The sequence below is a fragment of the Taudactylus pleione genome, unplaced genomic scaffold (genome assembly GCF_031769625.1).
Source record: "Taudactylus pleione unplaced genomic scaffold, aTauple2 ptg001095l, whole genome shotgun sequence".
In the NCBI taxonomy this organism is placed as follows: Eukaryota; Metazoa; Chordata; class Amphibia; order Anura; family Myobatrachidae; genus Taudactylus; species Taudactylus pleione.
The window spans coordinates 15,102-33,005 of NW_028285496.1; the positions used below are offsets into that span (position 1 = coordinate 15,102).

At 45.4% G+C, this 17,904-nt stretch overlaps 1 protein-coding gene across 5 annotated transcripts in view; it reads left to right on the forward strand.

The window, feature by feature from the left end:
• QTRT2 (queuine tRNA-ribosyltransferase accessory subunit 2) overlaps nt 1–17,904 on the forward strand; it is a 45,142-nt gene that overhangs the window by 7,490 nt on the left and 19,748 nt on the right. For 3 of the 5 annotated variants that reach the window (XM_088461769.1, XM_088461771.1, XM_088461772.1), the window contains exons 4-8: nt 6,503–6,579; nt 9,397–9,606; nt 9,810–10,009; nt 14,143–14,333; nt 15,840–15,960. In XM_088461769.1, the coding sequence (XP_088317895.1) occupies nt 6,503–6,579; nt 9,397–9,606; nt 9,810–10,009; nt 14,143–14,333; nt 15,840–15,960 (799 nt within the window). The remainder of the gene's footprint in view (nt 1–6,502; nt 6,580–9,396; nt 9,607–9,809; nt 10,010–14,142; nt 14,334–15,839; nt 15,961–17,904) is intronic. The other 2 variants (XM_088461770.1, XM_088461773.1) reach the window with 1 other exon arrangement.

Consider the following 17,904-nt stretch of genomic DNA (forward strand, 5'->3'; position numbering starts at 1 on the left):
CGCTATGTCACTCAGTAACAATAAATAACTGCCGCTATGTCACTCAGTAACAATAAATAACTGCCGCTACGTCACTCAGTAACAATAAATAACTTCCGCTACATCACTCAGTAACAATAAATAACTTCCGCTACGTCACTCAGTAACAATAAATAACTGCCGCTACGTCACTCAGTAACAATAAATAACTGCCGCTATGTCACTCAGCAACAATAAATAACTTCCGCTATGTCACTCAGTAACAATAAATAACTGCCGCTACGTCACTCAGTAACAATAAATAACTGCCGCTATGTCACTCAGTAACAATAAATAACTGCCGTTATGTCACTCAGTAACCTGCAGTTTAGTGGACCCCCTAGGAGTTTGTGCCCAGTCTCAGAGCCCAGTATAATGTCACATGTAGTATTCCTGTCTAGGAAAAACAAGAGATATGGTAAGAACTTACCTTTGTTATCTCTGTTTCTACGAAGTCCATAGGGTCCACAGAGTTGACCTTGGGGTATAGGTTGGGAACCAAATCCGGGCACCACGCAGTTAAAGCTTTTAGCTCCCAGGATGCACTGGGTCCACTCTCCCTATAACCCCACCCCCAAGCCAGAGGCACCTCAGTTTGTAAGTAGCCAAAGGCCGGAGGAGGAGAGAAAAAGAGAGAGAAAACTGGAACACTCAATAACCATACTCACAGAAATGGGAGACGGAAAACCGGTGACCAGCCACACAGCCCATATGAAGCCAGGTGCGTCAGGGCGGGCGCCCTGTGGACCCTATGGACTTCGTAGAAACAGAGATAACAAAGGTAAGTTCTTACCATATCTCTTGTTTTCTACTTCAGGGTCCATAGGGGGTCCACAGGGTTGACCTTGGGGATGTCCCAAAGCAGTTCAACCAAGGGTGGGGACGCTCCTGTGCTGAGAGGAGAATCCGTCGCCAAAAAGGAAGCATCCTGAGAGGCAAAGGAAACCAATGCCTAGAACCTTAAAAAGGTGTGGACAGAAGACCACGTGGCCACCTAGTAAGGCAAAACAGCCGAGGCGCCACAGCGAGCCGCACACGAGGGTCACATGGCCCGAGAAAAAACAAGCATCAACAACAGGAAGGCCTACCCATGGGTAGGCCCCTGAGGAAGACCTACGAGGCCATCCAGCCAACATTTGGTTATAGGCCGGCCATCCTTTCCTGTGAAAACCAGAAATCTCAGACCACCAATAAGGAGTCCGATTTCCGTAAGGAACCTGAACGGATCACATAAATCCAAAGAGGCCAGACCACAGTCAATGAGGCCACACCAGCCGAGAGGACTGGGGACAGAATGGCCGTACCATAAGTTCCAGAATAATATGGAACCTGAAAACCACTAAGAAGAAGCACAGGGCGAGAGCAACTCACACCCTGACATGATGCCCTCCAGAAGAGGGAGCCACATGAGAACGCTCCCAATTCAGACACTCTCCTGGTTGATATAAACACCCTGAGAGAAAGAGAGAGCCTAAGCAATAGACCATGTAATGGCTATCACAACCAGCGGTTCCATTGACTGTCCCCGGAGGTAACGAAGAACCACTACTTACTCCCAAGGAGTCCCTAGGGAGGACAAATGGAGGCATAATCAAGAAAACACTCCAAAGGATGAACTGGATACCAGAGTGGAGCAATTCCATATCTTAACCATACTGACAGTGTAGAGATCCGCACTGTCAGGAAGACCAGGCCAAGTGTGAAACCCAAGCCAGCCGGAAGGAATGCCAGAATATCTGGAAATCCTGGACACCGGAGGATTGTATCGACAGGTACAATACCATAAGATTTATGGCTGCCACAGTTTGTGGTAGGTCCCAGCAAAAGCTGATCCATGTGCTCTAATCATTCCAACGATGACAAAGCCAGGGAAGCCGTAAGACCACTGTAAGGACACAGTCAAAGACAAACGACCCAGGTCCAAGGCAAAACCAAGGACCCTGAGACAACAGGTCCGGGCAGTGAAGCATCAGGGATGGAGTATCGATGTAGAGACTCCAAAGATCCAAGTACCCCTGACATCTGGGGCAATCAGGAGCCACCAGCAGGAAAGCATCTCCGTCTCGATTGAAAACACTTCCAAAGACCTCGAGGAAGAAGGGAGACCGGAGAAAACAGGTACACAAAGTGGAAGGACCACTTCACCGACAAAGAGTCGCTGAAGGTTGCTTCAGAATCCCCAGAGCTGGACTGTAACACCATAGTGTGATAAAGTCAGAAGGCCATGAGGGTCACCTCAGGGGGGCCCCCCCTGCTCACCAGGAGATGAAACCTCTCTTGGGGAAGAGACTAGTCCCCGGGATGCACGTCGTGACGGCTGAGGACTCCCGCTTCCCAATGGAGAGCTCCTGAAATGAACGCTGCCGAGATGGTCGGGAGGAGACCCTCGGACTATGTCCGAATATGTGACATACCTGTCATTGCCACCCAACGAACAGTGTTGCTAAAAAGGAAGCCACTGTCCTGACCCTGTCGGACTGAACCTTTTCAGGTTCACCGGGAAACAAGAGTTATGCCAGAGTAAGTTAATTGACAGGGTGGAATCGACAGACGTCCAACTGCACTGAAAAGGATTCGATCCAGACACTGTCCATAGCAAAGAAAACCCTGGACGAGATGGCCATAGCCACCCGGACAGGGACCGACTTGCCTCCGGAGAGAGCATCATCGTTTGAACAGTTATCCGACAGAAAAAACTCGTTCCATCTGGAAATGAGCCAATTATGGAAAGGCCTGGAATGGAACTGAGCCCATTCCACCATGCATCCCAGAGTGTAAAGACATCTGTCGACTGCGCAGACAACCATGTACTCCTAATGGAAGAGTGGAGATTCCGTCTTACGCCAGAAGAATTCTCAGATTCTGAGAATCCAGCAGGGATCCTAGATGAAGAATACCCAGAGAGGGATGCAGGGAGGACTCTTTCCCCGTTGATTAAACGTCTGCACCCTGAAGAAGCCACAGTCATCCTGACCTGGCTGTAAAGTACCCCGGTGATCCCGCTAAGAGCAGGAGGCCGTCCAGGTACAGGAGCATCGGGATATACTGAACAGAAGAACTGTCAGAAAATCCAAAACGCTGGTAAACCCCTGTGGGGCTGAGGACAGTCCCAACAGGCAGAGCCCGAAAAATTGTAAGTGTTGCTGTGATACAGCAAACCTCAGCCCATGCTGAGGAAAGGTCTCTGTAAGTACCCGTAGGCACGCGTCCTGTATATCCAGTGATACCATAAAGTCCCCAGGTTCCAAACATCGTATGATGGAGCATAGGGATTTCCTCCTGAGCCCAGGTAGCTTTAGGAACTGGTTCAGGGAATTGAGACAGAGAATAGGCCAAAGAGGACCATTCAGCCACCGCACCAGAAAGAAAGCAGAACAACCAGTCCCTCACTGAGATAGTGGGGATGGCCTAATTAGCTCCGCTTACCGCAACAACTGCATAGCTTTCTGGATCTGTAAGGCCCTTGTAAAGAGGCCGCCTGAGCAAAGAGGGCATACCCTCCTACCCACGTAGCCGCGGCAACTTGACACTAGTACCGGGCGAACTGAGAAAATCAGTATCTCCCAGTTGTAGGCCTGTCCCGTCAGGCTGAAGAGATATCCGTAGGTTCAGAAGCAGGATCGGCTGGCAGTCCAGGCCTGCTCGGTACTGGATATGTCGGCCCTTGTAGATGCCGACAGTCTACGAAGAAACAGACCTTTAGGCTGACCCAGAGGACAAAAAGACTTAACAGACTTAGTCTGAGGCCTTGTAGTGGGCATAGCTGAAAGCGGTAAACTTGTCGTTAGTAATACTGCCAATGTTACTACAATCTTGTCAAGGTCAGGACCAAACAATATCAACCCTAAAGATGGTATCTGCACCTCTGCATTCCCAGAGCGCAGCCATAGGGTATTACGGAGGATACAGTCGCAGCCGGAACTCTGAAAGTTAGGAGACTGGTATCCAATATAGGCATTTCCACCTATGACAACTGCATATATTACGTGAGCGACCAAATACCTTTGAACCCCCGACGTGTTGGAGGGGAAAAAACGTTACAAATGCATCAACCCAATATGCAATAGTATTAACCAACCATGCTATAGCCATGGTAGGATGGGTAACAACTCCTGAAAGCAAGTATACTGATTTCAGGCAGAGTTACCACCTACGGATCCGAAGAATCCGACCACACAGGAATGGGAGGCGTAGTAACGTCTGTAATCAAACGAGTAACACGCCCATCCACCCCAGGAGGGGCTCGTGATGACCCTCAGGGAATTTGGGACAGGAGGCCAAACACTGTTGTAACACCTCCTATCTGGCAACAGCCAGAGTCCCGCTATGCGATCCACCCGCTAGTCAGCAACAGGGAACCCGAAGGCACGCAATACTGAGGGTGTATGATACAGGTGCAGGTCAACATTCACTCTAACCAGAATGGACCTGCTACCAGCCCTAAAGCAGGGATAATAATACCTGAAATAGGCTTCCCCCCGTGTAAGAGGGAAAGAGCCCCAAACAGTATCCAGTTCACGGCAGAGCCAACTGGGAAGTAACCACAGGGCGTCAACCACGCCAATTAGCGTTTCGTAGAAAACGACATCCACCCAGGGTGGCTGTTGTGGTAATCCCTGCAAGGGGAATGACAGACTATTGTGGCACCAGGGGGAATTCATATACTGCGAAAAACCCCTGCAGGGAGCGGTAGTCTGTGTCACAGGGGAAGAGTGCAAGAAGCTGCGAGATACCCTGAGATGAAAAGGGCAGTATGGTGAAGTAACCCCAAGTGAGGTACAACAATGGGGCCCGCCCGGCGATCCGCAATTGAGAGGATCCCGAGAAAACAAACCGCCCAAGGGGGTCGTGAAAGAGGCCAGCACCAGATGACGCCACATACAGAACCCTTTATGAGTCAAATCCTCCGCACTAACACCTGCAGCACATGACTTGCAGGATAGTAAAAATGGGTGCAGTACAACGCTCTATCTCCTGGTCAGACATATCTGACCAACCCTCTTGGCGGAAATATTAAGCAGCGCTATACTGGTCCTGACTGATGCCAAAAATTAGCTGCAGGGACCCATTTTCAGCGTATGCAACACACAGTTCCATCTAAAATATGGCAACGTGCAGCACGCAACAGTATGTGACAAACCACACAAATATTAACCAGTATATAAATGTGAGGTCTCAGAACCACCCTAAGTACAGCTGTATTAGGGCAGATAAATAAAAGGGATAGATATACACTGACAGGTGAGAGAATAAAGTACAGACAGTCAGCACTAGCATAAGTCACATACCATGCAGATATATACATATATACATAAACATGTCATATAATATACTGCACTATTACACTGCATTCAACTTACCCAGATTCAGTGTCTGGGAAGGCTACAGCGCTGTGTACACTGACCTGATGGTGAGGTAAGCAGGGGGACTGGACTCACTGCCATCCTGAGAGATCTCTGCTGCACCACAGAGATAAAATGGCCGCTGGAGACCTCAGAGGAAGCGTGGCCCGCGGAGGAAGCAGCTCAGCGACGCCAGACTATGGATACTGAAAGGCGCGCTGAGCTGAGGGGAGGAGCCGCTGTAACAGGGAAGGCTGCCTCCCCTGGCCGGCTATTAACCCCCGGGACGCCGGCTCCCTGCACCGATCGTTAAGTCCCTGGTGGTCTAGTGGACACACGGGGTATGGGGGGCCCGCCGCCACTGCCGGCGCCTCCGGTCTGTCCCCTGAGACCGGAGGCACAGGACTGCATTTGAAATGCGCGGATCACCGCAAGCGGTGATCCGCGACCTTACCTGCTCCCCGTGGATCCGGCAGCAGTCCTGGGCGCCCGCAGAGTCCGGCTAGTACAGACTCTGGGGTCCCGCTGAGATCCCCAGATCTGTACTGGCGTCTCAGCGCCAGCGGGGTGACGGAGCGGCAGCTTAGACGTCCTATGGACAGTCCGACGCTGCCGCTCTGAAGAGTCCAAAGTCCATGGAAAAAACTTTGTCCCTAAAAGAATAAAATAAGCTTAGGGGCTGCTAATCAGCTCCCCCTGCGCTAACGGTGACCCGACTCCGGCTGGGCACCAACTTAAACTGAGGTGCCTCTGGCTTGGGGGTGGGGTTATAGGGAGAGTGGACCCAGTGCATCCTGGGAGCTAAAAGCTTTAACTGCGTGGTGCCCGGATTTGGTTCCCAACCTATACCCCAAGGTCAACCCTGTGGACCCCCTATGGACCCTGAAGTAGAAATGACCCTTTGCCACAGTGTTGTGGTGCCAGGCCTGTGAGCCCATGTAAAGCTTTTCATGTTTTCTAGATGGAGTTGTGACAGTGCTGAGCCTGCGTATCTGCAATAACATGTTATTTTCTGTCTGTTAACCATAAACTAGAAAGTTGATCTGTGGGTTCCCGTCTGTGTGGTGACAGCGATGTCGTATGTTTGTCTGAGGCAGGAAGTGACCCACTAACAGCTGCTGTTCTGTGTTTGTCTCATGTAGGGTTATCAGACACGATCCTTTATTGCTCAGTCAGTGACCCCATCGCCCTGAGCCCGTCCGGATACAACACGAACAAGGTAAATTCCGCCCAGGTGATACTGCGCACAAACCCTGACTGCGTTTCCACTGCTAGGAGGCATTATGTTAGTTTAATGATACATCTGAACTTAGAGATCCGCATATAAACTTTGTCGTCTTAAACGTTAAGGACAGGGAAAAGTAATGTACAGTAAGTAGCCGCTGTTTATTACAGATTGTCCTGTCCAGGAAAGGATCCAGCAGCAGCCAACTGGGGGCGCCAAACTTTCATACACATATTCGGCCTGTCCTGTGGACGTGTATCAGCTTTTGTTCATCAATCAGAACAATGTATATATATATTATATAGTGTATATACAGTGCATCCAGAAAGTATTCACAGGGCTTCACTTTTTCCACATTTTATGTCACAGCCCTATTCCAAAATGGAATAAATTAATTTTTGTCCTCAAAATTCTACACACAATACCCCATAATGACAACATGTAAAAAGTTTTTTGTTTTTTTTTAGATTTTTGCAAATTTATTAAGAAAAAAAAAACTAAGAAATCTCATGTACATAGGTAATCACAGCCTTTGCTCAATGCTTTGTTGATGCACCTTTGGCAGCAATTACAACCTCAAATATTTTTGAATATGATGCCACAAGCTTGGCACACCTATCTTTGGGCAGTTTCGCCCATTCCTCTTTGCAGCACCTCTCAAGATCCATCATGTTGGATGGGAAGCGTCGGTGCCCAGCCATTTTCAGATCTCTCCAGAGATGTTCAATCCTTAGAATGTAAGCTCTTACGAGCAGGGCTTCTCCTTACTTTACTTTCACCTACTTCTTACCCCCCACCAGGGCACCTAACACTTCGTTGCTTACGCTCTGTTGCCTAATGGTCACTTATGTATCAATGTATACTATCCATGTCCTTGTCCTATTTTGTACTGTAAGTCAGTTGTCAAATTATTTGTTTGTGTACTTTGTAAGGCGCTGCGGAGCACTTGGGCGCCATATAAATAAAGGATAATAATAATAATTGGAGTCATGTCTGGGCTCTGGCTGGGCCACTCAGACATTCCCAGAGTTGTCCTGAAGACACTCCTTTGATATCTTGGCTGTGTGTTTAGGGTCATTGTTCTGCTGAAAGATGAACCGTCTCCCCAGTCTAAGGTCAAGAGCGCTCTGGAGCAGGTGTTCATGCAGGATGTCTCTGTACATTGCTGCATTCATCTTTCCCTCTATCCTGACTAATCTCCCAGTTCCTGCCGCTGAAAAACATCCCCACAGCATGATGCTGCCACCACCATGCTTCACCTGTAGGGATGGCATTGGCCTGGTGATGAGCGGTGCCTGGTTTCCTCCAAACATAACGCCTGGCATTCATGCCAAAGAGTTCAATCTTTGTCTCTCATGGTCTGAGAGTCCTTCAGGTGCATTTTGGCAAACTCCAGGTGGGCTGCCATGTGCTATTTACTAAGGAGTGGCTTCCGTCTGGCCACTCTACCATACAGGCCTGATTGGTGGATTGCTGCAGAGATGGAAACAGGATGCACCTGAGCTCAACTTTCAGCTTCATGGCAAAGGCTGTGAATACTTATGTACATGTGATTTCTTAGGTTTTTTGTTTTTATTAAATTAGCAAAAATCTCAAAAAAACTTTTTTCACGTCGTCACTATGGGGTTATGTGTGTAGAATTTTGAGGACAATAATGAATTTATTCCATCTTGGAATATGGCTGTAACATAACAAAATGTGGAAAAAGTGAAGCGCTGTGAATACTTTCGGATGCACTGTGAGTATGCGTGTGATATATGTATGTATATAAAATGTTATCTATATATATATTATATATACTCTCTTTTTCATCACTACCTGTATTATTACGGTAACAGAGAGACACTGATTTATAATGTAATGTCACAATTTAGTGTTTATTCCCCCTGAGTAGCTGGAGAATTGAATACTTAAGGATAATACCTATTGATGTTCTTTATTCCTTATTACATAGTACCACTACATTGGAGACAAAGTGCATACGTTAAAATATATAGTAGAAGTAGAATAGGTATTATCCTTAAGTATTCAATTCTCCAGCTACTTGGGGGGAATAAACACTAAATCGTGACATTACATTATAAATCAGTGTCTCTCTATTACCGTAATTATACAGGTAGTGATGAAAAGGATACAGATATTATTGTGACAATCCTTTTATAATAGGATCCAACTATACCAGCAGCAACAGGAGATGTTTTATATCACTATTATTCATTATAGCCTCACATTCCGTTTTTCTTTATTTTATATTGCGCCCCACATCTGATTACACCACACGTTTTAAACTACTTAATAAAAGTTACATTTTATATGTTTTTCTGAGGGTAATTAAATCAGTATAATTATAGAAGACCTATTAGTTCACCGGACCAGAGAATTTTGTCTTTTCTTGAAGATGACACCCATTGCGGTACCAAGGCCATCGTCGGCAGAACTGTAGCGTTGGTTTTGCTTGCGCCCCAATTTGATTGGTTGCAAAGATCCTCCGCCATATTTCATTACCCCTTGTGCCCCCAGTCTTCCTTTTATCATTGTTCATTTGTTACAATGTTACCAAGTGTCTTTCATTTGGCATTTGAGGTTTTTTTTTTTTTTTATAGAGAAATCAAATTGCCGAAATATAAATTTTACCGGTCCAATTTTCACTTGTGTAAAGTGAGAGGTTCGGTAGACACACTACGCTTGTGCTGTGTTTTTTGAGTATGGTAGTCATTCATTGATTTTGCAATGTATTGTTAGCAAATGTTTATTCTCTTTTTGGTATGTACTTTTTTTTTTTATTATTTTTTTTCATGGTGGTATCCACAGACAGTGTCCATGTGGTGTTCTGGGGGCCGACTGGAGGTGACACCCCAGAAGTTTATGTCTCTACAGCGAGTCCTGAAGGTGGACTGGTTCCAGTGCCTGTCTGACGGGGAAGTGATGCCAGGGGGCTTCTCGAGGAAGCGGGCTAAGAAGTCGGTAGACCGCTCCCTGGGCTATCTAGACGAGTGCCTCCAGCTGCTTGCTGAGAACGAGGCAAGTCCATGTTGCGTTGGGTGGATATAGTCTTTCAGAATTGGGGCTTTGGGACCGACGGCTCTGCCTTCCATATACATAATAACGTGACATAAACACATCCCAGACATATAATAATAGTTGAGGATATCCAGTTGACCCTTTAGATATCAGAAATGGCTGAAATGTTGGTTATTGTTCACCTTTGATCCATTACATCTCAGGAACTGAAGCAAAAGGTTGTAATTGGGGCCATTGAAGGAGGAGACCTCCTGGAAGAGCGGTTGAGATCGGCACGTGAGACGGCAAAGAGACCCGTAGGCGGCTTCCTGCTGGATGGTTTCCAGGAGAGCCATATGAGCCAAGAGACCAAGCTGAAACTCATCGCATCGGTCACAGCAGAGTTACCAGAAGACAAGCCCCGGTCAGTGCCAGGTTCTTACCTATCCCTGTGTGCACTGTCACTCATAGGATTTCAGCAGCTTTATGGTGTTCACTTTGGGCTTTACAAGCACATGAGCTCTAATGCTGTGCATATTACATGGGGGGGCTTTATTAGCTCTTAGCACAACGTCTCAATACTATAGTGATCTAATAACATACTCTACACATTCCTTCATACAGAGATCTAATAACATACTCTACACATTCCATCAAATAGTGATCTAATAGCATACGCTACACATTCCATCATATAGAGATCTAATAACATACTCTACACATTCCTTCATATAGAGATCTAATAACATACTCTACACATTCCTTCATATAGAGATCTAATAACATACTCTACACATTCCATCATACAGAGATCTAATAACATACTCTACACATTCCATCATATAAAGATCTAATAACATACTCTACACATTCCATCATACAGAGATCTAATAACATACTCTACACATTCCATCATACAGAGATCTAATAACATACTCTACACATTCCATCATACAGAGATCTAATAACATACTCTACACATTCCTTCATACAGAGATCTAATAACATACTCTACACATTCCATCATACAGAGATCTAATAACATACTCTACACATTCCATCATACAGAGATCTAATAGCATACTCTACACATTCCATCATACAGAGATCTAATAACATACTCTACACATTCCATCATACAGAGATCTAATAACATACTCTACACATTCCTTCATATAGAGATCTAATAACATACTCTACACATTCCATCATATAGAGATCTAATAACATACTCTACACATTCCATCATATAGAGATCTAATAACATACTCTACACATTCCATCATACAGAGCTCTAATAACATACTCTACACATTCCATCATATAGAGATCTAATAACATACTCTACACATTCCATCATACAGAGATCTAATAACATACTCTACACATTCCTTCATACAGAGATCTAATAACATACTCTACACATTCCATCATATAGAGATCTAATAACATACTCTACACATTCCATCATATAAAGATCTAATAACATACTCTACACATTCCATCATACAGAGCTCTAATAACATACTCTATACATTCCTTCATATAGAGATCTAATAACATACTCTACACATTCCATCATATAAAGATCTAATAACATACTCTACACATAACTTCATATAGAGATCTAATAACATACTCTACACATTCCATCATATAGAGATCTAATAACATACTCTACACATTCCATCATATAAAGATCTAATAGCATACTCTACACATTCCATCATACAGAGCTCTAATAACATACTCTATACATTCCTTCATATAGAGATCTAATAACATACTCTACACATTCCATCATATAGAGATCTAATGACATACTCTACACATTCCATCATATAAAGATCTAATAGCATACTCTACACATTCCATCATACAGAGCTCTAATAACATACTCTATACATTCCTTCATATAGAGATCTAATAACATACTCTACACATTCCATCATATAAAGATCTAATAACATACTCTACACATTCCATCATACAGAGATCTAATAACATACTCTACACATAACTTCATATAGAGATCTAATAACATACTCTACACATTCCATCATACAGAGCTCTAATAGCATACTCTACACATTCCATCATACAGAGATCTAATAACACACTCTACACATTCCATCATATAGAGATCTAATAACATACTCTACACATTCCATCATACAGAGATCTAATAGCATACTCTACACATTCCATCATACAGAGATCTAATAGCATACTCTACACATTCCATCATACAGAGATCTAATGGCATACTCTACACATTCCATCATATAGAGATCTAATAACATACTCTACACATTCCATCATATAAAGATCTAATAGCATACTCTACACATTCCATCATACAGAGATCTAATAACATACTCTACACATTCCATCATACAGAGATCTAATAACATACTCTACACATTCCTTCATACAGAGATCTAATAACATACTCTACACATTCCATCATACAGAGATCTAATAACATACTCTACACATTCCATCATATAGAGATCTAATAACATACTCTACACATTCCATCATACAGAGATCTAATAGCATACTCTACACATTCCATCATACAGAGATCTAATAACATACTCTACACATTCCATCATACAGAGATCTAATAACATACTCTACACATTCCTTCATACAGAGATCTAATAACATACTCTACACATTCCTTCATAGAAAACTGTAATAAAATGCACAGCTCTAATGTACTCTATACACATTATTATATAAAGCTTTAATAACCTACTCTGTGCATACTATATTATAAAGCTCTATTAACAAAGGCTATACACACCATATTATAAAGTTCTAATAATAGATGCCTTATTATAAAACTCTAATAAAATAAGATATGCACATACTATATTATAACGCTCTAAATAACACATCCAATACGCACAATATTATAAAGCTCTAATAAGACTGTATACACACCATATCATAATGGCCTAATATACGCTATACATTCAGTCTTACTAAACTCTAAAAATATTTGCTATGTGCATGTTACAAAGCTCTAATAAGTATAGCTATGCACACTCTTACAGAGCCTTAATAAGTTTAGCTATGCACACTCTTACAGAGCCCTAATAAGTTTAGCTATGCACACCGTCTTACAGAGCCCTAATAAGTTTAGCTATGCACACCGTCTTACAGAGCCCTAATAAGTTTAGCTATGCACACCGTCTTACAGAGCCCTAATAAGTTTAGCTATGCACACCGTCTTACAGAGCCCTAATAAGTTTAGCTATGCACACCGTCTTACAGAGCCCTAATAAGTTTAGCTATGCACACACTCTTACAGAGCCCTAATAAGTTTAGCTATGCACACCGTCTTACAGAGCCCTAATAAGTTTAGCTATGCACACCGTCTTACAGAGCCCTAATAAGTTTAGCTATGCACACCGTCTTACAGAGCCCTAATAAGTTTAGCTATGCACACCGTCTTACAGAGCCCTAATAAGTTTAGCTATGCACACTCGTATAAAGCTGTAATAAGTTTAGTTATGCACACTGTCTTATAAAGCTGTAATAAGTTTAGCTATGCACACTGGGCCTGATTCTGACCCGGTCGCAAGCGCTGAGCGCTCGCAACTGGGTCGATGGCCCAGAGCGCATGCGCACGACAGAGCCGGGTCCATCGTGCGCATGCGCGAGACCCGGATAGCGACGGGCAATCCGTCGCTCTGGGTCTCGCACCAAAGGGGGCATGCTGTCGATGTTGAATGACAGCACGCCCCCTTTGGTGGGCGTGTCGGGGGGGGGGTGGCTGCCCAGACAGAGGCGTTCCCATGGGAATGCCTACATTTTGGGGGCGGCCCCACTGACATCAGTGGGAGAGCTTTCAGCTCTGTCTGAGCCGAAAGCTCTCTGGGGCTTGCGGCCACAAGACCCTACCAAAAGGGTCTCGTCGCAAGCCCGATGGCCGCGATGGTCTTGACCATCGTGACAATCATCCTGGCCGCTCTCCTTAGCTGTGGGTGGCAACAATATTAAAAAAAAAAGACGCCCTGATTCAGAGCGAGCGCTCTGTCAGAGTGTCCGGCTCTGAATCAGGGCCACTGTCTTATAAAGCTCTAATAAGTTTAGCTATGCACACTGTCTTATAAAGCTGTAATAAGTTTAGCTATGCACACTGTCTTATAAAGCTCTAATAAGTTTAGCTATGCACACTGTCTTATAAAGCTCTAATAAGTTTAGCTATGCACACTGTCTTATAAAGCTGTAATAAGTTTAGCTATGCACACTGTCTTATAAAGCTCTAATAAGTTTAGCTATGTACACTGTATTACAGAGCTCTAATAAGTTTAGCTATGCACACTGTCTTATAAAGCTCTAAGTTTAGCTATACACACCGTCTTATAAAGCTCTAATAAGATAAAATACACACAACCTATAACAATCTAATAACATTGTTTTAATAATATATTTTGAAGACAAACCTTTGATATTTTTTAATCAGTCTGTTTGTTGTGTGACGGACATGAGCCATAAAATATACGCTCTCCTGACTCTCTCCTCCATGTTCTCTGTCTGTAGACTCATACATGGCGTTGGGCGGCCGGATGAGGTCCTAGACTGCATTGAGTGCGGGGTGGACCTGTATGACAGCGGTTTCCCGTACGAGGTGACGGAGAGGGGATGTGCTCTGTACTTTAGCCACCAATACCAGCCGGACCCTGAGACTGCAGGTGGACAGCAGAGTCCTGACAATGCCCCAGTGTCTTACGGTATTTGTGAGAGAACATATGGACTCCATGTAGACCCCGAGATCTTCTGTTTTCCATATCATGGGATCTGTATGGTCATATTAAGGTTGTCAGCATCCAAGTTTTATGTCACCCACGTTTCCCATAAAGCATGTCTCGTATAGCAGCGCACACATGTATTTCCCTGTGATCTCATGAAAGACGACACATCATATATTCTACTGTATTACTATAGTACTATATTGTTATTGTGCAGTTCTGTAACTACATCATTATAATGTTTTAATAGTGCCGCAGCTACTATGTATTTACAGAGGGATGATAGCGCCATGCCTGCTACGTATTTACAACGGGATGATAGCGCCGCGCCTGCTATGTATATACAGTGAGATGATAGCGCTGTGCCTGCTACGTATATACAGTGGGATGATAGCGCTGCGCCTGCTACGTATATACAGTGGGAAGATAGCGCCGTGCCTGCTATGTATATACAGTGGGATGATAGCGCCGTGCCTGCTATGGATATACAGTGGGATGATAGCGCCGTGCCTGCTATGTATATACAGTGGGATGATAGCACCATGCCTGCTATGTATATACAGTGGGATGATAGCGCCGTGCCTGCTGTGTATATACAGTGGGATGATAGCGCCGTGCCTGCTATGTATATACAGTGGGATGATAGCAAGTTGCCTGCTATGTATATACAGTGGGAATGATAGCGCCGTGCCTGCTATGTATATACAGTGGGAATAATAGCGCCGTGCCTGCTATGTATATTCAGTGGGGTGATAGTGACGTCCCTGCTATATATATACAGTGGGATGATAGTGCTGTGCCTGCTATGTATATACAGTGGGATGATAGTGCCGTGCCTGCTATGTATATACAGTGGGATGATAGTGCCGTGCCTGCTATGTATATACAGTGGGATGATAGCGCCGCGCCTGTTATGTATATACAGTGGGATGATAGTGCCGTGCCTGCTATGTATATACAGTGGGATGATAGTGCCATGCCTGCTATGTATATACAGTGGGGTGATGGTGCCGTGCCTGCTATGTATATACAGTTGGATGATAGCGCTGTGCCTGCTATGTATATACAGTGGGATGATAGTGCCGTGCCTGCTATGTATATACAGTGGGGTGATGGTGCCGTGCCTGCTATGTATATACAGTTGGATGATAGCGCTGTGCCTGCTATGTATATACAGTGGGGTGATATCATCGTGCTGGATACATACATTATGTATATTATATATTATTATATATATATTATACATTATGTATATTTATATTATAGGTGGACGTTCCCATTCCTGATAAGACTTATAGAGTTATAGCTAGAACTATAAATACTCTCCTAGGTCAGATGTGGTGTTCCTACTGCTTTCCAGCTGTTGTGTAACTACAAGTCAGCTTGCCAAGCCACTAATCTCTCTCGTTGCCCATCTATGTTTCCCTTGTACCTATATATGGAGTGCTAGCTCTTTGCACAAGAGTGACATGTGATTCCCTCTTCCAGTTCTAGACGAGGAGGAAATCTGCAATGGGAATAGGAACGGTGATGAGGAGGATGAGAGTGAGGATCCAGAGATTGATCGTTCCAAAATGACCTCCTACGAGATCTGCCTGCGGGAGAAAAGGTCTGTATACTTTGTGAGGATACCGGGGGATCTGGGTATCCCGGGGTTCAGGGATCACACAGTGGAGCAGGTTATAATGAAGGCAAGATGAACTTTATTCATGGAGACACAGAATTCCAGCAAACAGTAAGCAGGGTAATATCAATACAGTCCACTCAGAGTTCAGCAAAGTCTTTTCCAGCTGCTATATATCTCCTTACCTGGCCAGCAATGACAGCTGTAGCAGAGCACACACAGCTGCTGTATATCTCCTCCCTACCTGACCAGCAATAGCAGCTGTAGCAGGGCACACAGAGCTGCTGTATATCTCCTCCCTACCTGGCCAGCAATGCCAGCTGTAGCAGGGCACACAGAGCTGCTATATATCTCCTCCCTACCTGCACACAGAGCTGCTGTATATCTCCTCCCTACCTGGCCAGCAATGGCAGCTGTAGCAGGGCACACAGAGCTGCTATATATCTCCTTCCTACCTGCACACAGAGCTGCTGTATATCTCCTCCCTACCTGGCCAGCAATGCCAGCTGTAGCAGGGCACACAGAGCTGCTATATATCTCCTCTCTACCTGGCCAGCAATGGCAGCTGTAGCAGAGCACACAGAGCTGCTATATATCTCCTCCCTACCTGGCCAGCAATGGCAGCTGTAGCAGGGCACACAGAGCTGCTGTATATCTCCTCCCTACCTGGCCAACAATGACAGCTGTAGCAGGGCACACAGAGCTGCTATATATCTCCTCTCTACCTGGCCAGCAATGGCAGCTGTAGCAGGGCACACAGAGCTGCTATATATCTCCTCTCTACCTGGCCAGCAATGACAGCTGTAGCAGGGCACATAGAGCTGCTGTATATCTCCTCCCTCCCTGACCAGCAATGACAGCTGTAGCAGGGCACACAGAGCTGCTGTATATCTCCTCCCTACCTGGCCAGCAATGGCAGCTGTAGCAGGGCACACAGAGCTGCTATATATCTCCTCCCTACCTGCACACAGAGCTGCTGTATATCTCCTCCCTACCTGGCCAGCAATGGCAGCTGTAGCAGGGCACACAGAGCTGCTATATATCTGCTCTCTACCTGGCCAGCAATGGCAGCTGTAGCAGAGCACACAGAGCTGCTATATATCTCCTCCCTACCTGGCCAGCAATGGCAGCTGTAGCAGGGCACACAGAGCTGCTGTATATCTCCTCCCTACCTGGCCAACAATGACAGCTGTAGCAGGGCACACAGAGCTGCTATATATCTCCTGTTTACCTGGCCAGCAATGGCAGCTGTAGCAGGGCACACAGAGCTGCTGTATATCTCCTCCCTACCTGGCCAGCAACGGCAGCTGTAGCAGGGCACACAGAGCTGCTGTATATCTCCTCCCTACCTGACCAGCAATGGCAGCTGTAGCAGGGCACACAGAGCTGCTGTATATCTCCTCCCTACCTGGCCAGCAACGGCAGCTGTAGCAGGGCACACAGAGCTGCTGTATATCTCCTCCCTACCTGACCAGCAATGGCAGCTGTAGCAGGGCACACAGAGCTGCTGTATATCTACTCCCTACCTGGCCAGCAATGACAGCTGTAGCAGGGCATACAGAGCTGCTATATATCTCCTCCCTACCTGGACAGCAATGGCAGCTGTAGCAGGGCACACAGAGCTACTGTATATCTCCTCCCTACCTGGCCAGCAACGGCAGCTGTAGCAGGGCACACAGAGCTGCTGTATATCTCCTGTTTACCTGGCCAGCAATGGCAGCTGTAGCAGGGCACACAGAGCTGCTGTATATCTCCTCCCTACCTGGCCAGCAACGGCAGCTGTAGCAGGGCACACAGAGCTGCTGTATATCTCCTCCCTACCTGACCAGCAATGGCAGCTGTAGCAGGGCACACAGAGCTGCTGTATATCTCCTCCCTACCTGGCCAGCAACGGCAGCTGTAGCAGGGCACACAGAGCTGCTGTATATC